This window comes from Paroedura picta, chromosome 3 (assembly GCF_049243985.1).
Source record: "Paroedura picta isolate Pp20150507F chromosome 3, Ppicta_v3.0, whole genome shotgun sequence".
In the NCBI taxonomy this organism is placed as follows: Eukaryota; Metazoa; Chordata; class Lepidosauria; order Squamata; family Gekkonidae; genus Paroedura; species Paroedura picta.
In genome coordinates, this window is record NC_135371.1 from 80061121 (window position 1) to 80086861 (window position 25741).

The 25741-nt window shown below is 47.3% G+C and overlaps 1 protein-coding gene across 2 annotated transcripts in view; it reads left to right on the top strand.

Annotated features, from left to right (window-relative positions):
* The window catches only part of GLRA1 (glycine receptor alpha 1), a 164423-nt gene that overhangs the window by 71486 nt on the left and 67196 nt on the right, over positions 1-25741 (top strand). For both annotated transcript variants that reach the window (XM_077326506.1, XM_077326507.1), the window contains exon 3: positions 14597-14664. In XM_077326506.1, coding sequence (XP_077182621.1) covers positions 14597-14664 — 68 coding nt within the window. The remainder of the gene's footprint in view (positions 1-14596; positions 14665-25741) is intronic.

Sequence of the window (25741 nt, forward strand, 5' to 3'; positions counted from 1 at the left end):
GAAAATGAGAGTGGTATTATTGTGGGGGTCTGCTATAGACCACCAAACCGGTCAGAGGACTTGAATGAGATACTGCTAGACCAAATTACACAATTTTCAAAGAGGGGGGAAACAGTGGTCATGGGTGACTTCAATTACCCAGATATCCGTTGGAAATCCAACTCTGCTAAAAATACAAAATCCATTAATTTCTTAACTTGTCTTGCCGAAAGCTTCATTTCCCAGAAAGTAGAGAGGGGAACCAGGGACTCTGCTATCTTAGACTTGAGTCTCAACAATAGGGAAGAACTGGTAGATGAGGTAGAAGTAGTGGGCACACTTGGTAGTAGTGACCATGTCCTTTTGGAATTTTCAATTGTGGGAAAGAGAAAACCTTTACATAAAGGTTAAGGTATCCCCTGTGCAAGCACCGGGTCATGTCTGACCCTTGGGGTGACGTCCTCTAGCGTTTTCATGGCAGACTCAATACGGGGTGGTTTGCCAGTACTTTCCCCAGTCATTACCATTTACCCCCCAACAAGGTGGGTACTCATTTCACCAACCTCGGAAGGATGGAAGGCTTGAGTCAACTTGAGCCAGCTGCTGGGATCTAACTCCCGGCCTCATGTGCAGAGCTTTCATACTGCATGTCTGCTGACTTACCACTCTGCGCCACAAGAGGCTCTTAACCTTTACATAGTAGGACGTATAGACTGGACTTCAGGAAAGCTGATTTAAAGGTATGTTGGGTAGAGTCCTGTGGTCAGAAAGACTTAAAGAGTTGGGAGTCCAAGAGGGCTGGGAGTTTCTTAAAAGTGAAATACTGAAGGCTCAATCTCAAACAATTCCCTTGAGAAGATAAGATGGAAGGAGCCTAAGGAAGCCAAGTTCCATAAACTGCTGTCAAATGATTTGAGGAATAAAAAAGAGGCATTTAAGAAATGGAAGGAAGGCCTAATTACCAAGGATGATTATAAACAAATAACCAATAATTGTAGCGACAGTGTTAGAAAAGCTAAAGCTCAATATGAGCTTAGGTTAGCAAGAAGTGCTAAACATAGCAAAAAAGGCTTCTTTAGTTATATTTCAAGTAAGAAAAAGAGTAGGGACATGGTAGGATCACTGTGAGGACAAGAAAGTGAAATTATAACAGATGATGAAGAGAGGGCTGAACTGCTTAACTCCTATTTCTCCTCAGTCTTCTCTTGTGAGGAAAATAGTGCTCAATGTGAAAAAAATGTAACACAACAGGAGCAATGGAAATGGTGGCCTAGGATCAGTGTTGGAACAGTCCACAAACACCTAGTTTCTTTACATGTAACAAAGTCTTCTGGGCCAGATGAATTGCATCCAAGAGTACTAAAAGAACTTGCAGATGTAATCTTTGAACCTCTGTTAATTATTTTTGACATTTATTGGAGAACAGGTAAGGTGCCAGATGATTGGAGGCAGGCAAATGTTGTCCCCATCCTCAAGAAAGGGAATAAAGAGGATCTGGGTATTAACCTGTCAGCTTGACATCTGTGGCTGGCAAAATTTTGGAACAAAACATCAGTCAGTCCTTGAGCAGCTAGAACAGAGAGCTATGATTTCTAAGACTCAGCACAAGTTTTGCAAGAATAAATCATGTTAGACCAACCTTATCTCTTTTTTCAAGAAAGTGACTACCTTGCTGGATCAAGGGAATGCTGTGGACATAGTTTATCTGGATTTCAGTAAAGTGTTTGTTAAGGTTCCACATGATATTCTTGTTGACAAGTTGATATAATGCAGAATAGATCTTAATTCTATCAGGTGGATCGATAACTGGTTGACAGATCATTCTCAAAAGGTACTTGTTAATGGTTCAGCATCCTCTTGGAGAAGAGTGACATGTGGAGTTCCTCAGAGATCTGTATTGTTCAACATATTTATAAATGATTTGGATGAAGGTTTAGAGGGGATACTTATTAAATTTGCAGACGGCAAGATGATCCTGATAGGCTCGAGAAGTGGGCTAAACTGAATAAAATGAAGTTCAATAGGGACAAGTGTCAAGTTCTGCATTTAGGTAGGAAAAACCAAACATACCAACATAGGATGGGGGAGACTTGTCTTGGCAGTAGCATGTGCGAAAAGGATCTAGGAATCTTAGTAGACCATACATTGAACATGAGTCAACAGTGTGACTCGGTGGCTAAAAAGGCAAATGGGATTTTGGGCTGTATCAAACAGAGTATTGTGTCCAGATCACGGGAGGTGATGGTACCGCTTTGCTCTGCTCTGGTTCAGCCTCACTTGGAGTACTGTGTTCAGTTTTGGGCACCCTAGTTGAAGAGGGATGTAGACAAACTGGAGTGTGTCCAGAGGAGGGTAACAAAGATGGTGAGGGATTTGGAAACCAAGACATATGAAGAAAGGTTGGGGGAGCTTGGTCTGTTTAGCCTGGAGAGGAGATGACCAAGAGGGGATTTCATAACCATCTTCAAATATTTAAAAGGCTGCCATATAGAGAATGGAGCAGAGTTTTTCTCTCTTGCCCCAGAAGGACGGACCAGAACCAATGGGATGAAATTAATTCAAAAGAAATTCTGTCTAAATATCAGAAAGAAGTTCCTGACAGTTAGAGCGGTTTCTCAGTGGAACAGGCTTCTTCAGGAGGTGGTGAGTTCTCCATCTGACAGAGAGGCTGATTCTGTGAAGGCTTAAGGGGGTGGCAGGTTACAGTGGATGAGCGATAGGGTTGTGAGTGTCCTGCATAGTGCAGGGGGTTGGACTAGATGACCTAGGAGGTCCCTTCCAACTCTATTATTCTATGACTAGAAAAAAAGCCCATTTTATGGAGGCATAAAATGGGCTCTAGGCCCCCGGTCCCTAGGGAAGCCTTCACAGGGCGAAGGCTTCCCAGGGGCTGGGGCGGCGCAGCAAGTCAGGGGTGAGCAGGGGCGCTTTGGCGGCACTGGGAACAGGCTGGCCGCGTCAGAGAGGCTGCCAGGCTGTTTCCAGGGCCGGGAGAAGGGCAGTGAGGACCCACCCACGCAACCTCGTCGCGGCAGGGAGGCAGTGAGGCTGTTCTCGTTGGCGGCAGGTCCGCAGGGAGGCGGGGAGGTGGCCAGGAGCGGGCGAGCCCCAGAGTTGGCAGTGCACCTACTGGCGAGCAGGCCTGGGCGGTGCAGCGAAGGGCAGCGGCAACAGGCAAGCTCTGTCCGGGATCGGCAAGGTGCGGCGAAGGGCGGCGGCAACGGCCGAGCTGCAGGTGGCAGCAGCAACAGGCGGCGAAGGGCAGGGTGAGCTCTACGCGGCAGCGGCGACGTGCGGTCGAAGGGCGGCGGCGAAGGGCGCAGCCAGCTCGTGACGGCGGTTTGTCGGAGACTAGTAGGGGGGGTGAGCAGAAAGGAGCAGGGACGTCACAGCGTCCCTGCTCCTTTCCCTCCGGGGAAGAGAGGTCTGCGAGAGGACTCACTGGCTCGGAGGTCTTCTCAGTGTGAGCGGCAAGGCCAATGGCTGCTTGGCCCCCAAGTGACACTCGGAAGGGTGAATCAGGAGCCGCTTCGCGGCTCCTGATTCACCCTTCCGAGTTTTTATCCCGGACAGGGCCCGCCCTAACTCCTCCCCGACAGCCCTTACCCTTTTATTTAATCCGCTCCGCAGGAGCGGTTTAAAGATTCTATGACTAGCAGACAATGGCAAGGATCAAAAGACTGAAGAACTAAGTATTTTCTTTTTGAAATAGACTATATGCAGGTTCATTATATTTGTAGATTTGTAGCCAACTGAATGCAGCTAACACGAATGCTGTGAATACATTAACATGTGTGTAAATTAATGTTGCTAACACAGACTTAAATGTACTGATTCGCTAAGACTATCTATGGCTTTACCTAAACTACAGATCCTGTAAATTGAAGCTCAGAATCCATACTGTGCAATTTATACCAGTATTGTAGAAAAGGACAAGAAAACATCCTTTATTATAACTGATGTAGCCTTGGAGTGGCCAGGGGGCATAGCTTTCAATATAGCCATTCTTAGTAAATGCATTAGACCATGGTGAAGTTTATTTGCTGCATATGAACCGCCACACAAAAGCAATAGTTCTCTTTGTGCATCTAAAGAACATCAAGCACTTTTCAAGAATGCTGGCAGATATAGTAAATCTTGCGTTTCTTTCTAGCCTACAGCTGAAATGACGACTGATCCCAAATAAGTGGCAACCATTAACATACGTTAATACATGCAAATGCTTATTTTAAATTGCACATTTTTGTCATATTGAGACAGAGCTTGCACAGCATAAAGGATAGCCAAAGAAGAACATACAAGAGGAAAATAATAAAGAAAAATTAAACATATTTTTAAAAGACAACTGAAAATATGATTCCTTACACAAAAAAGTGTTGCTGCTGAAAATAAACCCAGAAATTAAGGCATGTGTATTAGTAAATTACAAAGATACCATAACTTTTCCATGATATTATTTATTCAGTGAAAACTAGGTCCTGTCCTTTCCTCATGCCCTATTTGATGAAATAGGAAAGCATGATAACAGTATCTATCTGAAAGTGTGCTTAAAGCCCTGGGAGATTCTCATACATGACCCTGGGATATTCATTACTAGATCTTTCCAGAGTTTTTAGAAGATTAGCAGCTGCTATGCAGGCCCTCATTTTGGGCAGGGCCTGCCACAAAGGAAACAAAGAGACTTAACCTAGCTATCTTTTTACTACATGTTTATTCCACTCTTCCTTTAGGATAGCATTCATTTATACTCACAATTCCCATGTGAGGTGTTGTTTGACTGCCTAGTTTCGCCCAGTGAGATTTACAGCCAACTACATAGTTGAACCTGGAATTCCCAAGTTCTTTTCTGATATTCAAACAAACCTGCCCTCTGTTTGTTTTCAGGAAGAAGACTAGTGCCGGGAAGTCAGTTTTATTCGGAGAAAATGTTGAAAGTAGAATTGGAATCATGTGTAGAAGCTGTTGCTTTTGGGGGGGAACACAGAGAAGATCTGATCGCAAGTCTCCCAGCTGGTCATGTTTTTGTTCTTAAGGAACCATACCTTAAAACTTGAGTCCCCGGAAAGAAAGCCTCTGTACCTACAGGAAGCACCAAGCATTTTCATAGGTGGTAATGTAAGGGCTGCTGGACTTAAGAAGCAGGCCTAAATATGCAGCAGCCAAGTGTAGAGAAATCCAATTATGGCCATGCATGTGTAAACCAGACTTGCCATTTCATAAAAGGGTTCAGTAAGTCTAGACAGCCAGCTACAGGTGTTTCGTGGCAAGACCTCTGAAGGTGGATGAAGCTCTCCTCGGCCTCTTCCCCTTTGTGTTCAGTCAGCCAGATCCTAGCTTTGAATATAGATTGATATATTATCCTGACTGAATTTCACAGTCCGCAGTTGCCATTCACAAAGACTTATTTATATTTGGAATAGGTTTGCTGGTGTGTTTAATCCTGTAATCTCTCCAAGGTAGAACTGTAAGTAATAACAGGTATTAAGACAAAGGTGAAATGGAGCAAACTTCCAGATGGTGCTTTTCAGATCACTTCAGCACATGCTGCTAAAAATTCAGGTCTCTGGTGCTAATCCTCCCACTCCACTGGTGTTGAGCCTCCCCTGCTGCTCCCAGATAGGATGCCCTTTGTCACTCATTTTTGGACAAGGGACAGTTTAAGCTTTCTGTCACTCCTCTTAAAACAATTTCTAGACTTCTGTTTAGAGGATCTCCAGGTGGTATCATTTCAGGGACCCATGGCCAGTTTTATTCCTTCCAGCTGTCTAATAAGGTTTAGTCCCCAAAAGACAATCAATATGGGTGAAGAAAGTGTGCAGCACACACCATTCCTATGCATTGAACTGTTTGATTAGTTGAATGGCCAGTCTATACCCTGAAGTCCACTCTGCTCTACACACACACCCGTACTAGTAAGCAATGACAATGGCATTTCAGCCAAGCACAGAGGAACTCTTGCATTAAACTATATTCTAAAACCTTGTAGTGTCTTCAGACAGGCAGCAATTCCTTCTGGATACACACACAGTTACTGCACCACTGTACACAGACTACGTCTACTTAGTTCTTAGAGGACAGTATTTAAAATCTCGTCACCTGAAGGCATAGACGGGAAAGGTTCCCCATAATTTTATAAATCTTTATTTTACATTTTGTAAATGTTTGTAAATTTTGTAAAACGATGCTCTTCTACCAGGTCTTCAGTTGAGGTCAGGGTGTGGGAGATCAGACGGACCCCTCTAGATTAGACTATAGTGGAGTCAGCATCCATAAATTGCCTCTGAGGCACAGGGAGGAGGAAATTGTCTGTTGAGAGGGACGGGAGAGTTTTTTCCACCAGGGAACTTGTTTTAATGGGGGATTAAGGATTTTAAATGTATTTTTGGTGGGGTATTTTTATGTAACCCGCCACGAGACGGCTTGTCCAATAGCGGCAGGCAATAAAACTTGATGATGATACATACATACATACATACATACATACATACATACATACATACATACATACATACATACATACTACAGCTTTACAATAGAAGCCAAGAGGGGAAACCTAATTCAAGATAATATATAATAATTTTAATAGTACTTAACTACAACCTCTAATTACACAGTTTAAATGGTATGTATCAAACTCTTTTAATAACGTCAGATATCAGATGTTTTCATCATGTATGTTATATTGCATGTGCTCCAAATTTATGTTTTAAGGGGCCAGCCAATCGCTGCTCTGGCAGCATGTAGGACAATTATTTGACTGAGGGACTCTGATCTTTTTTTCCCCTTTGCCTTCACTTCTTCCTCTTCTTAATCACTTCTTCCAAACTATTCTTTTGGTTTCTGTGCGTGAAAAGTGGGGTACAAAAAACAGCAGCTATTCATCCTCTTGACGCTTCTGTATTTAAGGCTGGATGGGAAGCCTGCGATGATGGAGCATTTCCCACCCTCGGCTTATATGAGAGTCAATACGTTTGCCCAGATTTTGTGGTAAAATTAGGTGCCTCGGCTTATATGCGGGATGGCTTATGTGCGAGTATATACAGTATATAAGCAAACTTCAGGTGCATATGAGATATGGTCAATGATCATTCACAACAAAAGTCATTAGTGACAACAAAGATAATTTAACCTGTAGTGGGGAGAGAAATCTTCCTGGTGGACTTCTAATTGAATACATTCAAGCTACCTGATAAATTCTAAATTGGCAGATTTGTGCTCATGTTTGACCAGGACATACCCCCTAGTCACAATTTGGTGTGGAGCAGAACCCCACACCACACTGGGACCTGGCAAAAGGGAGGCTGTGGGGACTTCCATCCTCAGGATCCTGTGTGGTGGCACAGGCATGAAAGTGCCGTGCAAGGAGCATCGGGGGAGAGGGATGGGCTAGGTGCCTATATAAGGGCACCTTTGGCGAGGCTTCCCAACCATTTCTTCCTGTTATTACATTGTTACATTTTCAAAAAAAGGAAAGAAAAATAAGTAAATAAACCTTGTTTATATTGTCACAACTTGTGGGTTTTGAACATGGGTGTATCTGTTGTTGGAGTAGGCCAAGCCTGCATGCTGGTCTACTCATCTGAGGGGACCTCCATAAGACGCTGTGTGTAGACAGAGCTGGGTGCCCTCCACTCATGGAGGGGGGGCCTTGACAGTAGAACCACATTTCTTGGTGGCCAGGGAACCCAGCAGAGGTTGACGCAATGGGTTCCTAACCATCAGCCACCTCTCCTGAGACTCAGCATGCCATTGGCGGCCCAGGGATTCAGATGGGCTCATCAGAAGGACCTGTGGCATTGCCTGCTCATGTAAAGGGCTGACCACAAGAGGGCTGGATCCTGATAATCCATGCTGTGCAAATGTTCAGTTATGAATAAAGTTGTGGCCAGTTTTATCCCAAAGAAATGGCTGCCAGTGTCCTTATTTTGGTGTGGACACTGTCATTCTGCAAATCAAGGCCTTCTTTGATTTCCCTTGCTGTAGTAGTTCATGATAAGATGATAAAATTTTCACAAAGAAAACCTTGCATGGGATCCAGAAGTATGTTAAACAGAATCAATCCAGAATACTAGACAATACAATCTTCACTACTACTTTCACTTGGAATTGGGATTCCCTGCCCTGCAACAGCAAGTGGAAAGAAAATTGGGAGGGGGAGGTAGTACCAGGGGATGATGGAATTTCAGAAAGATGTCACATTAATTCTGGATGATACTCTGAGAATTTCCACTAATGTCTGTTGTCAAGACCACAGAGTCAAGATTCAGTTCCTAGAGAGTTACCATTGATACCATCCATGTTCATTTTTCATCCCACTCTTCACATTTTCAGGGGTGAGAATTCTCAGGGGTAAGGGATTCCAAGTGCCAGCAGGCAAAGGGTAAGCCTGCATTGTATCTTTGGGCACTTTCACACATGCTGATTAATGCACTTTCAGTCTACTTCAGCGACTGCTTGCAAGTGGATTCTGCGATTTCACACAGTAAAATCCAGTTGCAAAGTGCATTGAAAGTGTGTTTCTAAGTGTGTGTCAAAGCACCCTTAGATTAAAATTTTCTACCACATTACTTTATTCTCTTTCAATAATATTTTTTCTAAAAGAAATAGACAAGAGAGGAAAGAAAGAAAAATGATACATTGTGCATTAAATATTATTATAAATAGAGAAGTTGAGAAGAAGCGAAGTATCCCCCTTCTACTCATAATCAATCATTTAACATACATCTCATCTCCTCTTTATCCCATTCTTTAAAATATTGAAAATTTAACAAAGGTTTGCTGCTAACAAAGGTTTCATTATTACTACTTATTACATTATACATTATGTTATCTCCATTGTTATACTATCCAAGACAATAATTTACCATAAAGGTAAAGGTATCGCCTGTGCAAGCACCGAGTCATGTCTGACCCTTGGGGTGACACCCTCTAGCGTGTTCTTGGCAAACTCAATACGGGGTGGTTTGCCAGTGCCTTCCCCAGTCATTACCGTTTACCCCCCAGCAGCAAGCTGGGTACCCATTTTAGCGACTTCGGAAGGATGGAAGGCTGAGTCAACTTGAGCCGGCTGCTGGGATCGAATTTCCAGCCTCATGGGCAGAGTTTCATGCAGCATGTTGGCTGCCTTATCATCCTGCACCACAAGAGGCTCTTATAATTTACCATATGTCAGTTTTAAAAAATTAATGCTATGTTATTTTAGTATAGCACTTATTCTAGGTTTTATGTATTTACTAGAGGCAAAGCACATGATATCCAGGAATACAACAGGTGCTAGAGTGTTGGGGGTGGTAAAAGTAAGACAGGAGTTGTTGATTCTGGAAGGACATATGGATGAATGGGTGTGTTGTTTGGGTTGTGGTTGCGTGGCTGGGCATGAGGGTGTATGATTGCAGAGGGTTGTGGCACAGACGGGCACTCAGGAGACTTAGCAGGTTTTAGAAGATCTGGCCTATGGGAAGCGTGGTGTGGATCTTGCGTGCATTGTTCACAGGAGGATTTCACAGTACACAATATTCTTCATCACAACAAGACTGAAGGAGGTGTGGTTTGGAATGTGCATTGAGTGTGGGATAGGACTCACCTTTGACATGTCTTCAGAGCCATGTCTTCTTCTTGAACACCGTTGACCTTCTTCTCCTCCACCCCCCCCCTTTTTTTAGGAAGGGGAGTAGGAAGGGGATTTTATTATTGTGCTGCCATGCTGTGATATCTTTAAGTCTTTTAATGGGAGTTTTAACGGGGTTTTAAGACACTGTAACCCACCACGAGCCAATTGGGAGTGGTGGGAAATAAATCGAAATAATAATAATAATAATAATAATAATAATAATAATAATAATAATAATAATAATAATAATAATAATAATAATAATAATAATAATAATAATATGTGAAGGGAAAATCAGACAAAATCTTAGGGGGGATTACATGGCAAGCAATTCCTCCTAGTTCTGCTTTCAATCTCATTTCCCTTCTTGTATGAATTAGGATACAGACACTGAACTGCCCCCCTGCAGTAAATCAAATGGGGTGGTCACAGTACACAGGTTTCTGCCCTGCTCCTTCTGTCTCCATTTTTTTTTACTGGTGATAAAATTTTATGTGCCCACATGCTTCTTTCACTGTTGTCCCTTAGAAGAAGAAGAAGAAGAAGAAGAAGAAGAAGAAGAAGAAGAAGAAGAAGAAGAAGAAGAAGAAGAAGAAGAAGAAGAAGAAGAAGAAGAAGAGCTGGATTTTTGTACCCTGCTGTTTACTACCCAAAGGAGTCTCAAAGTGGTTTACAAACACCTTTTCCCTTCATCTCCTGACAATAGACAACCTGTGAGGGATGTGAGGCTGAGAGAGTTCTGAGAGAACTGGAAATGGCCTGCTGTCACTCAGTATGACTCAGGTGTCTCTAAGCAGTTTAAAATCGTCTTCCCTTACACTCCCCATAACATACCTCCATGTAAGGGAGGTATGGATGAGAGCTCTGAGAGAACTGGGAATGGCCCAGTCACCCAACAGGCCTCAGGTGCCTCTAAGCAGTTGCCTTCCCTTCCTCTCCCCATAACCGACACTCTATGAGGGAGGTGGAACTGAGAGAGATCTGTGAGAACTTGGAATGGTCCACAGTCACCCATCAGGCCTCAGATGTCTCAAAGCAGTTTACAATCACCTTCCCTTCTTCTCCCTATAATACTCCCCATGAGGGAGGTGGGGTAGAGAGAGAATAAGCTCATAGTTTGGTGTAAGTTTAGTGCCTCACTTAGAAGCTGGCAACCCTAAGAGGATGTCTCTCTGTGCACAATAGTCTTGACCCTAGTCAGGTTTATGCACACTTAGGTAGTGTGGAATTCCAGAAGATGAACCTACACCAATCTGGCAACCTTACCTCCTCTCTGCAATGTTTTCTTGACCTGAAATAAGTCAGGGGGTGTTAGGTGGTTGCAGGGGAATTACATACTTTTGAGGCCCAACTTCCAGACTTCAAGGAGTATGTTCAGACCAGGGACAGCCAACCTCCAGGTGGGGCCAGGAGATCTTCTTGAATCACTGCTCATCTCCAGACTATAAAAATCGGCTTCCCAGGCAAAAATGGCTGCTTTGGAGGGATGACTGTGTAGCATTGTATTCCACTGAGTTTTAGGGATGCCAGCCTCCAGGTTGGGTCTGAAAAATCCCCTGAAAGTACAGCTCATCTCCAGGAAGTTAGGCTGAAGGGAAATCTGTCTCCCCTCACATGCATCCCTTCAAAAGGAATGCACGTGGCCCCAGACACCCTTTGGCTAGCACAGTCTGTTGCTTGGTTTGTGATGTCTGCCCTTCTGAAGCCTGAGGCCTACTGCTGGCAACTGCAGTCCCTGTTGTTGTCCGCAAGGCCGAGTCTAATAAAAGTGGATCACCTAGTTCCCCCCAAAGTTTCACTGTCTACTTTCCTGTAAAGCTAATTCCACTTGAAATTCTGGACCACTTATGCCTCTGAGTTCATAGGACCTTCCTGGCAAATACAATCTTTTATTTACCAGGCCAAGCTTGAGAAAAGTCACTACAGTTCCCATGTCTCTCCAGCCATTTACTTGTTCACTATTTACAGTTACAGGCTGTAAATATTCTTTATTTATATAGTCCCGCACTTTCCAGACTCGCAGGACCAATGCTAGTCTGTCTGTCTGTGCCCCAAAATACAAACAGTTACTGGTAAGGGCTGGCCAAAGCCCATAGACCAAGAGGGACACACTTGCACCACTCCACCTCAACCTCAGTCTGTAAGCCTCTGCCATCGTCTCTGGTATCACTGCTCATCTCTAGATTATAATGATGAGCTCTGCAGGCAAAAATGTCTTCTTTTGAGGGCCGACTCTGAGTAATTGTACCATTTTGAAATCCCACCTCCAAACCTCCAGGAATATTTACAACCCAGGGGTAGCCAACTGGAGAGTTCCTGGAATTACAGCTCATCTGCAGATTATAAAGATCAGCTCCCCAGGCAGAAAGGGCTGCTTTTGAGTTTGAACAGTGTTGTTGTAGAGAATAAACATTTAAAGCCTCCCACGTAGGTTGTTATGGAGATGAAACACTTGAGGCCTACCACACAGGCTTGTTGTGCAGATGAAACAGGAGGCAAAAAAAACCCTCAACAGCATTCAGTTTCATCTGCACAACAACCCTGTGCAGTAGGCCTCAAAAATACAGAAAGTTGCAAAGAAGAAATACACATGGCTTTGCTGCATCTTCCCTCCAGCAGCAAGGCCAGCCAGAGCAGTATTGTGAGTGAGAAGGGGCTTTTCTGTGGCCTCCCTGTCAGGCAACTGTTAGGCTGAAGGGGCGAAACACACACAGGGGGAAGCACCCATAGACTCTCCTGCATCACCCTCGGAAATGCCTCCCTCCCCCTCAGTCAGAGGCTTCCTTCACAGCAGGCCTGATGGGAGGGGAGGAGGGAGCCCATTCACCAGGCACCTGCCAGCTCTGTCAGCTCTCTGAGGGAAAGTGAGTGTAGTTGTTGGATGTGACACTTAGGGGCAGGAGATGCAGCCAAGCCATTGTGGCCAAGTTGGGAGGGTTTGAGGGAACTCCCCTAGGAGCAGCACTTACCTCCTCTCCTGATGGCAATCAGGGGCAGACTGGCAGCAATCGCTGCCATATTGAGCCTGGCCAGGCTGGGGGGGGGGGGGGGGGGCGGACCATGTCCAGACTTTGGGCCAATGATTGGCCCAATGTCTTGACTGGCCCCATCCACTCTCCGCCCACCTCTCTCTTACCTTTTTATTTAACAGCGCAAGCTGTTCCAGATTATTTGACTTTTACCTCACCATTTTCCAAAAGGGTTCAGAATGGCTTTTACTTTCTGCAGCTTTTTTAAGCTGTTGAAATTTTTCAACAATTTTTCAACATGCCCCGCATGGAAGCTGGGGCAATGAATTTCCCAGTGCAGAAACAGTCTCCAGTCTCCTCCTAAAACTTCTAAAACTTATCCTTGGTAATTTGCCATTCCAAATAAAGTTGTTTATCTGTCTCTGCCACTCTGTTAAAGTTATTTCTTTTATGTATATTGGCAGCATTTGACATTTTCTTTAAAACATATTTGGGATATTAATGATTTTTATTGATTCGCATTTTGGGCCGGAATAAGATATGACACACCAGTGTTGGGTATAAACAAAGCCACAACTTTATTACCTCCCCACGGGAGGGTTGGCACAGCATGGGAGAGGGAGCCTGACCTAGAAATCAGGAGACTGCACTAAAAAACCCAAGTCCAGAGATGCCCAGGGAACCTGCCCCATTCCCAGCTGGGAGAGCAGATCCCCTTGCCTACCGAAGTTTGCTGCTAAGGGAAGCACCTATGTGGGAGAGCCAAAGGGCTCAGACCTCAGTTGGTTGCCCCCAGGCCACCTGGAAAAATGAGCCCCTGGCCTCCCAGCCAGGTCAGCCATGCTGGTTTATGTGCCACCTCTTAGGGAGGTCCCAAACCATAGGGAGTGTGATCTCATACCAGACTCCCTGCCAACAGGTTCCATCCCAAGCAAATAGTAACCACTTCAAATACTGCCACAAGCCTGTTTCCACATCAACACAGGGTGGGTGAGAGGTATGCTGCTCCACAGAATCCTAGGTGAGGAGGTTGCGGGGGCATGTGGCATCTTTATAAGCACTGCAGGACCCACCTGCCCCATTTGACACTGTGCCCCAAGTGCACACAGCACGCACCACGAATGGGCCATTGCGGCGGTCACGTCCACCTCCAGCCAGTCTTCCGCAGTGGCTGTGGTGAGTCTTGGCCATGCATTGCTGAGACTCTACCCAGCCAGGAGATTTTAAACTTTTCCCAACCAGATAGATCTGCTTGCATTAATTTCCAGGCCTTTTGAAAACTTTTTTTTAAAGGTTGTGCTACTTTTTTATAGCCTGTCCAGTTTTTTACTAGCATGTTATGTTGCTAATAAAATGAGATCATGTTGGTCATGTTGATTGTGTTCTAACTGGCCTGCATGAAGTGACACCTGCAAACCAGAAAGGAGCAAATGTGTAGCTAAAGCCCTACAGGAGAAATTGAATATAGGAGGGATCAAGGAAGATAACACCATCTATTGCCAGAGACTGCATGCAGCTTCCCATAAATGAGCTATGAAGAAGAATAGAGTAAATTGGGGTCTTGCTGTGTAATCCTCAGATCAGAATCTTAAAATGGGTAGGGACAAGTGACTGCCTAGAAGACATATTTCTCAAAACGATCAATCAGGAATAGGATTAAGATGGGAAACTAATTGAAGAAGCTGGGCACAGCAGGAAACTGATTGTATGCAAACATACATTGCTGGGGCTCTGCTGGTCCCTGTGTGTCCCACTAAAGACAGCCCTCATATTTTCCTGCATTTTTCCAAAAAGGTTATATAGCACAGAATGCAGTGGCTTACACAGAGGCCAAATAACAGGACCAGGGGAAGAATGGGTGAGAGAAGCTGTAGTTATTTCATCTCCCATTATATTGTGGGATATAAAGGTGCAGTACAGCTCTTGGTTCCACACTCAGTGGTTCATGGGAGCCAACATATACCCCATTTTTAGTGTAGAACTGTGTTTGTTAGTGAATGTTCAGGATGTCCCTGACCAATATTTACTTGCTTTGCAGGTCCTCCAGTGAATGTCAGCTGCAACATTTTCATCAACAGTTTTGGGTCTATTGCAGAAACTACTATGGTGAGGTTTTTTAAAGTGTAGCTTTCTTATTTGTTCATATTGAGCCTGTCCAGGTCAGGCAACACCTGTGTTCTAATAAGTTCAGATTTTTTTCTCTTCATATGATGGATATAATTTATTTGTTCATAGCTCTTCTAGACCACCTTTTAATAAAAATTCTTGATGTGGTACACAGATGAAATGGGTAATGCAATAATATATAACAATAATAATAATGGCTCAATACCAATTCACCTTGAGTCTAACAGTCATTATAACTTTTTGGAAACAGAATAAAATCAAACACTCCATCCAGCATCAGGCGAGTCAACTGACTCCACTGGATTGGAAGTACTAGTGCTACACTTACCAGTGTCCAAAGATCACCTGTTTATGTAATGTCCTGGTAATTTTCCTCCTAACGATGCCAGAATAGAAAGCTCAAATAGATCCATAATGGTGCAAATGCCTCGGCTGGTTTCTGTATCAGCTACGTTCTGATGCACAACTAATCACATTTATATGAATTATATTCTCTGGATCCTAGGTTGATTTGATATGAACTGCATACTGGTAAGAAATGTGTCATGATGAGGTCAAGGAGTAAAGATTGCTCATGTGATCATTACGATGGCATCTTTATGGGTCTGAGAGTGGGCTCATGTTGTGACATCATATGCCCCCATACAGCTGGTATTTAAATTACAATGTGGGCCTCTCTTTTCATTTCTTGGTATATAGGGTATATGTAGCAGTATCCATACAATCAAATAAAATACCTGTTATTCTTGACAAATATTTCCCTGCTTAAGTAGAAATATTATGTAGAACGAAAGAAGTAGTTTCAAGCTGGTGATGGCAAACCAAACGTTATGCAAACAATATAATCCAAACAAGTTCCTAGGTAAAGTCTTGTTTTTGCCAAAGGGGAGCCCCAGCCATGGTGGCCACCAGAGAGCACCAAAGGTGAGCCAGCGGCAGAGTGGCAGGGCAGCCCCCATGGCAGCAGCCAGGGAGGAGGACGAGGAGGAGCCACAGCCCAATACCTACTGATCCACGGACCGGGACCGGCTCGCGGTCCAAGGGTTGGGGACCGTGGACCCAGAGGACAGATACCTTGATGGACAATTGATACTAGTAGACCCATTTCTGAAAAATATTTAATAAAAGGGAACTTTGATGTACAAGATATATGTCTTATAAAGTTGATTGAAGAAGACTATTTTTGATAGAAATTTTTGTAGAAATAAACTTTAAAGAAATACAGCACAATACTGATAAAGTATCACTGATGAAGTAATACAAAAATGAGACAGTACCTAGAAACTTGTTTTGCTTATATTGTTTGAACAAAGTTTGGTTTGCCATTGCCAGTTTGAAACTACTTCTTTCGTTCTACATATTTTCGGCTGACAGGTCATCTCTGTTTTACAAATATTAAACTGAAATGCATTTTTTCATTAACGCATGGTAGGTGCCAGTGTTATACATGGTAATCAGTGGGAAAATGCTAGCTGTGGAACAGCTTTATATTTATCACTGGGGACAAGACCCGTTGTATTCAGGAATACAATGGGCACTAGAGCTTGGCAGTAGGAAGAGGGAGGGTAGGAGTTGTCCAGTCTGACAGGGAAGGTGGGAGGGAGGATGCAGCCTCCTCCTCCCCCCCTGGCCTGTCCTGTTACCTTACAGTCAGCAGCCAGGGGCAAAGTGGCTGCGATGGCCATATTAATTTTAAGATGAAGTTGTTTCCTAAACCTGTTTGCTGTGTTCACCCCTGGGTAGCCATTTCCACACACACACACTTCATGTACAAGCTAACAATCCATTTTATGGCTGGATGTTCCTCCCAATATTGGCTCACAAGGGGGCTGAGAAAGGGCTACAAACTGCCTTCCCTCCCCTCCCCTCCCCGGTTCCACTCCAATCCTGCTAATTTCATCTATTTTAAGAAAGGGCACGAAGGCAGCACAAGATTTGGTTCCCTCAGGTTTTTTCAAAACAGAAAAGGTTCATATGGTTTTTGTATACAATGTCTTTCAGAATATTCAATAGCCCCATTGGGAAAGCATTAATGTCCATATCAAGGGGTTCATGGTTCCATCCCCAAATCTCTAGGAGTTTCACAAAATCTGAATCCACAGACAAAGTAAGCACTGTAACCCAGCCCTTCTTAATATTTTTTTACCATTGAGAATCCCCAGAAGCACCCATCTCCAACCACCACACCTAGGAGGAAAATTTTCAGTCAAAGAAATAAGAGGCCCTATTAAAGCAGCCCTAATCCAATCCACTTATGCCTAACATGAAGTTTTAAAAACCACCTGGAGAGCCCCCCCCCCCAGTAATCTACATATTGGCCCCGAAGCTACTTGCAAAGGATTTGACCAAGAGAGTTGAATATGATTATACAGCTTGCACTCAGATAAGATGTGTTCTGTGTTTTCTACTTGACCCTCATTGCAGATACAGAGTCGATCCTTGAGAGGGAGTCCATCAAATTTCCCACTCAAGTAAGCAGAGGGTAGGGCATTGTGACAAAGGAGGGTAAAGGATCTCCTGTGCTCAGGATTTACCACTTTTCTTAGATATTGCATCTGGGTGTTCCTTAGGAGATCTTTCCTAAAGAGTGGGTCCTGAATATTTTTGAGATCATGTTGCCTCTCTACTTCTATCACTCTTGTCTTAACAAGATCTATAGCCTTGTCATAGCCCGTAGACAAAAACAATTGATATGAGAGACCATAGTAGCACAACTTTTTAGTGAGTGCAATTTGCCAAGGTGCGACGAATGTGTCGATCACTATTAGACTTGCAAGACCTTGCTGTTGGAAAAGTAGTTTTAGCCAGAATGTAAATCCAAAGCCTGGACTGAACATTGACCATACCTGTCTCAATCCTAACTGCTACATTTGAGATGTTGTTTGGTATAGCCAGAATTGCCCTCAGAAATTTAGACTGGACCTTTTCTAGACTGCCCAATCTGCCCGTTATACTAATTGGAGCCCCATATGTTAGCTGAGCAAGAGCCTTAGCTTTGAAGATGTTGATTGCTGCTGGAATGTAGCGGCCTCCTTTCTGCCAGAAGAATTTTTTAATTGCACCTGCACTTTTATGTGCATTTAAAGAGATGTTATTAATATGGGTAGATCTTGAATAGGTTGCCTGGAAAATAACGCCAAGATATTTGTACTGTTGGACTTGTTCTATTAGGGTGCCATTTAGTCTCCAGATATGAGATTTAGGTCTCTTACCACATACCATGATCTTGGTCTTATCATGGTTAATTACCAGGCTATTCAATTGACAGTAGGAGTTTAGCGCTCTTAAGGCTCTTCTCAGTCCTATAGGGGTTCTGGCAAATACGGCTAAGTCATCAGCATATAATAAAAGTGAGATGTGTCTTTCCCCAACATTTGGTGGGTCGAAATTTGGTTTCTTCAGAGTGGCCAATATCGTTTATAAAGAAATTGAAAAGGAGAGGGGCTAAGATACAGCCCTGCTTAACTAGCTTTCCAGAGTTAATTAGATGACCTTGGGGAGTACACTTAACTCTAATAGCTGTGTTTTTGTATAAGATTTTAATTAAGAAAAGTAGACGTCTGTCAATGGATGTCCTTTCTAATTTGGCCCATAGCAAATTTCTAGAAATAGAATCAAATGCAGATTTAAAATCAATGAAGGCAATATAAAGGGAGGACACTGTTTTAGATGAATATTTAGCTATCAGGTGGTCAACTAACATACAGTGGCCTAGTGTTGACCTTCCTTTTCTAAAGCCTCCTTTTCCTCTATGAGCAGGATTTCTTCCTCTAGCCAGTCTTGGAATTTCCAACTTAAATGCCTTGCATATAATTTGCTTACAGTACTCAATAAACTTATACGCCTATAGTTCGGTGGGTCATTCCTGTCACCTTTTTTGTAGATTGGAACCACCACTGCGACCTCCCACCCTTTCGGAAGTCTGCCTGATCTGTCAATTACTGTGAAGAGCTTGGCTGGTACTGGTGTCCACCAATCAATGTTTCTCTTTATTAAATCAGGGGGTACTAGATCATAGCCAGGAGCTTTACCTGATTTCAAAGTTCCTATCAGCTTCCTTATTTCTGCCTGGCCCACTTGTGGCCAGTCAGGCAGATTGGCTTCCACTTCAATATCCATTGACTGAGGAATATTCAATTCCAGCACAGAGTATAGTGACCTGAGAAAGCATCGCCTGCAGATATTGCTATCAGATACAGATAATTTGTTAACTAGCAATGTAGCAAAATTTGCGTGGCTAGCTTTAAGAATTAGGAAAGAATGGGTCACTCATGTATAGCCATAATAGTTCCACAGAACTTCTTATGTTTTTTTGGTTAGTAGATGTATTGCACGTCTCTTAATCTTGTCTTTTCTTTTATATTTTAACAGCTTTATTAGTTTTGTTGCTTTTATGGCTCATTTTATCAGTGTACGGCAGTTAATGCTTCTAAATGTTGGCTTTTATGGTGGAGAAGTTTTATTGTTGATGCATTTTTAACCTTTTAATGTATTACCTTCCCTTTTACAAACTGCTATTTATAGTAGTGCTTCTAAAATTTTGGTCTAAATGACTGTAAATAAATGATTTGAAATTTGACCAAGAGAGTCTGAGGCTGGTCTATGCCATGCCAAGAAGGGCCTCTGCACCTTAAATAACTCCATAGAAGAGAACAAAGAGGGGGAGGGATTCTGCTTCCGGAAAAAAAATAGATATTTGTGGCACTTAAATGTTTAACAAATGAGGGTGTCAGGAAAGCCTGGTTAGAAAGCTTGCCTTAATCATCGCCTTTGTTATTAGCGAATTGCCTCTTTGATGGGGTGACATCAGGAACAGCAACCGTACAAAGAAGCGACCCACGGGTGAGACCTCCCTCTGGCTTAGAAGTCTCTCTGGGCCGATGGCGTGGAAGACAGGGGAGGGGAGCAGAATCCGGCTGGGCTGACATGGGAAATGTGGGGCTATGGACAAGCTGGAGGAGCATGGCTGCCCAACAAAAGAACATCTCCTGCAGCTCTTTGGTTGAGGCAGTGTGGCAGATCCTCCCACCCGCTTCCAGTTTGGTGTAGTGGTTAGGAGTGCGGACTTCTAATCTGGCATGCCAGGTTCAATTCTGCGCTCCCCCACATGCAACCAGCTGGGTGACCTTGGGCTCGCCACAGCACTGATAAAACTGTTCAGACAGAGCAGTGATATCAGGGCTCTCTTAGCCTCACCCACCCCACACGGTGTCTGTTGTGGGGAGAGGAATGGGAAGGCGACTGTAAGCCGCTTTGAGCCTCCTTCGGGTAGGGAAAAGAGGCATATAAGAACCAACTCTTCTTCTTCTTCTTCCTTTCTTGGTCGGGAACAGGGCTTTGGTGCATGGCATGGATTGTGGGGTGGGAGTCCCCCACTGATCAAGTTGGGCAAGGGCGAGGGCAAGGGCAGGAGGGCAGCAGCAGGAGCTTGCCCAACCTGGCTGCAGCTTGGCCAAAACCGCAGGGTAGCGGCCAGGGCTGGTGCAGGACGACGATGGAAGCAGTGCCCATGCCTGCTGGCGAGAGGTAGGCTGCCCACTGCCAGTGCGCTGGGGCGGGCTGTGAGATGGGGGTGGCATGCTCCACCTCCTCCCATGTAGCTGACGGCGCTGAGGAGGAGGCAGCTGCGGCAGCCCCAAGGAACCTATGAGTCTGCGTTCTGTGCAGCCGGGGGCGCCTTGCAGGCTCCTGGGGGTGCCACGGCTGCCTCCTCCTCAGCAATGTTGGTAGTGCATTGTACTTGGGAGAAATCCCCCCAAATCAGGAAATTCCCATTTGACTGAGAAGCCCTCACAGAGGCGGCAAGAGGGCTTCTTGACCCGATGAGAATGGAGGCCCCCACTCCCAGGGCACTTATATGTGTCCTGGGGAGTGCCCAGGGGCAAACTGCCAGCCATACCGGCAGACAGCCGCAGTGGGCATGGCCAGTCTGAGGCAAGGTCCAATCAGGATGCACCCACTCTCTGCCCACTTAGCACTTAGCCCTTACTGATCCAGGTGGAATAAAAGTTACATCGTTATTGCTCTTTCAGCTTTTATCTAAGAAGAAAATGCCAGCATAGGCACTTACCATTTGCATATGAGACATTCACATTGTCATTTAAGACACTAAAGGAAATCTTCACAGCAAACAAATCAGTAGCTATCATCATGTCAACGTGCAAAGGTCTAAGGAAGTCACAAACATTGTTTGGAACACAATCCAAAGGGAAATGAAAGGAGCTAGAAAGAATGCAAAGAAAGAGAACATGTTAGCAGGAAATAAACAAAGCAGTCTTATGCAGTTGCATTTGAGTCCATTAGGACTTCAGTGTAGTTTAGCAATAACTCTGGGTGGTGAGCCTCTTATTTATTTTTAAAAGTAAACATTAAGGGTGTGTGGAATTTACAGGTGCTGTTTGCCACCCACTGTGACTGGTAAATTGGGAGATAGGGAACTAGAAAGGAAGGAGCAGACTTCTCGGTCCTACACCAATCTCGGACCCATAAGAGGGGAGGGGGGGTGGCAATTCTGGCCCGGGAGACTCTCGCCTGCAGGGCTCTCCCAGTGCCGGAAATCAGTGGAGTGGAGTGTGTCGGTATTGGATGGGGCTCGGTCGAGAGCGCGGCCATCTGGCTGGTATACCGTCCGCCCAACGCGCCACCAGATGCCCTGCCCCGCCTGCTGGAGGCGGCAGCTGCCTGGGCGTTGCAGTTCCCTAGGCTCTTAATCCTGGGTGACTTCAATGTCCACGCGGACTCGCCCACTTCAGGACTTGGTGGGGACCTGGTCGCATCCATGGCGACACTAGGGCTCTCGCAATTTGTTGCTGGTCCCACTCATCACGCCGGCCACACGCTTGACTTTATTTTCGGTGCCGGGATAGAGGTGGTTCTGGAGCCAGCTTTGGCCGTGCCATGGTCAGACCACTATGCCCTGCGGGCCCGGCTTGGGATGCCACCCCCTCCCCAGTTGGGCGGCGGGCGCACTTTTGCCCGCCCGCGGAGACTCATGGATCCAATTGGTTTCCGGAATGCTCTGCGGGACCCGATGCCTCCTGGCAACTCACTGGCGGCGTTAGTAGAGGACTAGCAGTCCCGTCTGACAGCCGCTATAGATGAGATTGCCCCTAAGCGTCCTCTCTGCCCTCGACTCAAACGGGCTCCCTGTTACACGGGGGTGCTCTGGGAAAAGAAGAGGGAGGTGAGACGACTAGAGCGAGTGTGGCGGAAGACTCGCGACGAAGCTGCAAGAACATCTTATCGCACGCTGATGAGGGCGTATGAGATGGCGGTGAAAGTGGCGAAGTGAGAGTTCTTTGCCACGGAAATCGCGTCCGCAAGCTCTTGCCCGACCCAATTATTTAGGGTAGTTAGATCCCTCACCGCCCTTCAGGGGCACCAAAATATTAGTCAATTGGCACTTGGCTGCGAGGCATTAGCGAGCTTTTTTGCGGATAAAGTCTTGTCGCTTCGCCGTGACCTTCCTGTCACAATTAATACAGTAAACGAACTGGAGACCTGTTGGCCGTCTTTGGCAGTGAGGTTTGATGGCTTCAGAAGGCTCTCTTCTTCCGAAGTGGACAAGTTGCTGGGGTCGGTCAGGGCGACCACCTGCCCCCTTGATCCCTGTCCCTCTTGGCTTCTCAAGGGGAGTGGAGAGGGGATAGGAGGCCAATGTCGTGGTTCGGTCCTTGGTGGCTGGGGAACCGGACCGAACCCCGCCATCAGAGGCGCCCGCGATCACGGAGGTAGGGCATGGTGATCATAGGCAAGCCGGCAGCTGGGCGCCCCACCCGATCGTTGAGGTGGCAATGGCCGCTAAAGAACCTCAATGTCCCCCTCCACCTTTTGACAAGGGCCCGGAGATGGCCCTTTGTTCCAGGAAAATGGGCCATCAGGAACCCGGGAAAACCTCGCATATGTGCATGAGTCATGATTGTATCAGCATGTTCCCTCCGCAAGTACTGGGTGGGGCAATACAGCCTAAGGAGGTGGGTTTTGTATAAAAGGGAGCTTCCACCTGGAGTTCGGTGGAAGCTCTTACTCCATACCAGCGGACTCCACGTTGCTGAAATAAAGCTTGTTCCTGTTGTATCGTTCACCAGGCCTGGCGTGACGTTTTCTTCAAAGGGGCACCCTGTTTTTTCAGTTAGCAAGCGGGTCCCCGACATCGTAAGAGCTTCCCACCGAACTCCAGGGTCGGCATCGCATCCGAGCGCTTATCGGGACGGATCCAGAGATGGCGTTTTCAAGCAACGGGGCGGTCTCGACCCCCACGAACCCCGGGAACATGAGTTTAATGTCCCCGGGAGATTTCCTCCGAAAATCGGGGGGCCAGGAGCAGCTGTCCGGGACCCCGAGACCCTCGGCAGCGGCGGCCAAGGGAAGGCGCCGGGCCATGGGGTTCCCAAGCACGGCGGGGAGCGCGCCGAGGTCTGGGGGGTTGGCCCCAACCTGGGACACCCAGCTGAGGCAGGCGCTTCGCCCGGTAGGACCTGAGGAATCCCTAGAGGACCTGCGGCGGGCCATGGCGGACTTGGCCAGGCGCTTGCAGGCAGCTGAAGCCCGTGAGCAAGCTCGGGCCGGGCCCGGAGGGACTGGTAATACAACGGCGGAGGGGATCGCGTCGAGTGAGGACGTCTCCAGCGACGAGGACGAGCCCGGCACTGGTGAGCGGGCCCCGGACCCCGACCCGGAGCAGTTTTCAGTCCCGAGTAGGCGAGACGGCCAGCGGAGAGGCGAGACAGCAGAGGATCTCGGGGGAGCGGGGGAGCCGACGGGGCGGCGAGAGCCGGACCAACGCAGGAGCGACGTGCAAGGCAGGGAGCGGCACGGCGTCGTTGGGCAAGTTGGTAGCCGGTGGAGCGGAGCAGGACGAGACGGCGGACGCCGAGAATCCCGGATCCGGAGGGGGTCGGACTACTCTCCAAAACCTTTCCCCCCCAGAGCTTAAGGCGCGTTTCGACGGGACGCCGGACGACCTCCCGCAGTTCCTCCTCCACGCGCTGACGCATGCCCGGAGGTATGGAGACCGGTATGAGGACTCCGAGGACTTGGTCTGGGGGGTGGCCTCGTGTCTCCAGGGCAAGGCGGGTCAGTGGTACCTAGGGTTGGCCGAGCGCGGCGACCCGGCAACTCGGGACCTGCAGGACTTCGTGGTCGCGCTCCGCCGACGATTCCAGGACCCCCAGGCTGAGGACAAGGCAAAGAGTCGGATCAAGGGACTTCGACAGGGTACTAGGGGGGTTATGGACTATATAGACATTTTCCGGAGGGAAGCAGGCAAGGTGTTCTCCTGGAACGAGGAGACCCAAATCGAGTACTTCCGGGAGGGCCTTAACCCGAAGCTCAGGGAATGGGCCGTGATCAAGGGGACGGAAGAAGATCTGTCTACACTGGAGGGGTGGTGTTTTGTGGTCGCCAAGCTGGAAGCCAGCCTGGGTTGGGCCGCCGCACCCCCCCGGGAGGCCAAAAGCGGGTCAGCCGAGGCGCCGAGACCGGGCCCCGACAACTCTCGCCCCAAACGACCCCCGAACCCCGAGCGGGAAAGGAGACGCCGGGAAGGTCTGTGCCTGAAATGCGGGGGGTCAGGACATTTCGCAGCAGCGTGCCAACGGCAAGGGGGGGAGGACCGCGGGCTCTCCCAGGGGGGAGGTGCGACACGCCCCCAGCAGGCACGCCGGGCGGAGGACCTCCGCAACGAACCGGGAAGCGCCCAGGCGACGGGAAACGGCCAGGACCTGCTGTAGACGGCGCCGGGCAGCAGGTCCCGCGGTGCGAGGGAAAACCCCTACAGCATGAGGCGCGACCTCCGAACGTGGTAATTTTAGAGCTCCGGAACCCGGAGAACGGACTAAGTTGGGTGGGGGAGGCTCTTTTGGACTCTGGATGCGACCACAGCATGGTCCACCCCCAGATAGCCCGGGCTTTGGGGCTACCGAAGCGCATTCGGAAGGTTCCCCTGGTTTTCGTCCAGATGGACGGCAGCCCGATTCAGGGGGGACCTTTCGGGGAGGAGGTGGGTCCTATCGCCATCCACATAGGGGACCACCAAGAGCTGCGGTGGCTGATCCAGGTCCCCGTAGCGGGATATCGGGCGGTGTTGGGCCTGGATTGGCTGAAGGAACACAACCCCGTGGTGGACTGGCGGGCGGGGACCCTGAAGTTCGACTTGACGGTGGGTGCACGGCATCGGGTCCCCCACGAGAATTCCAGCCACAAGAGGACGGCGGCGCGTCCCAGGGGAGCGGCGGCGGCGCAGCAGGAGATACCAGAGCCCGAGGTCCCGCCAGAGTACCGAGACCTCGCAGCCGTTTTCAGCGAGCGGGAAGCGGACGAGCTACCCCCACACCGCCGCACGGACTGCGCTATCAACATCCCAGAGGGGGCGGTACTACCCAAAGGGCGCATCTACAAGATGAGTGAGGGTGAGCTCAAGGACCTCCGGGAGTTTTTGGGTAAAAATCTGGCCCGAGGTTTCATCCGGCCCGCTTCCAGTCCCATGGGAGCTCCAGTCTTGTTCGTCCGGAAAAAGGATGGGTCCCGACGGCTGTGCCAGGACTACCGGGGCCTCAACGCCATCGCAGCGGGGAACGCTTACCCCCTCCCGCTGATCCCGGATTTGCTGGCCCGGCTGGGCAAAGGGACTCTGTTCACTAAGCTGGACCTAAGGGAGGCGTACTACCGGGTACGCATCCGGGAGGGGGATGAGTGGAAAACAGCGTTTAACTGTCAATTGGGACAATTCGAATTTAAAGTGATGCCGTTCGGTTTAAGCGGGGCACCTGGGGTTTTCATGAGTCTAATTAATGAGGTGTTGCAGGACCTTCTGTTTCAGGGGGTGGTTGTTTATTTGGATGACGTCCTGATCTACAGCCAAGATCCCCAAGAGCACGTGACCCTGGTGAGGGAGGTGTTAAAGCGCCTGCTGGCAAACCACCTATACGTGAAGCTGGCTAAGTGCGAATTCCACCGCCCCTCCCTGGACTATTTGGGCTACCGCATCTCAGCCCAGGGCATAGCTATGGACCCCGAGAAGGTGCAGGCGGTGCTGGCCTGGGAAAGGCCCCGCACC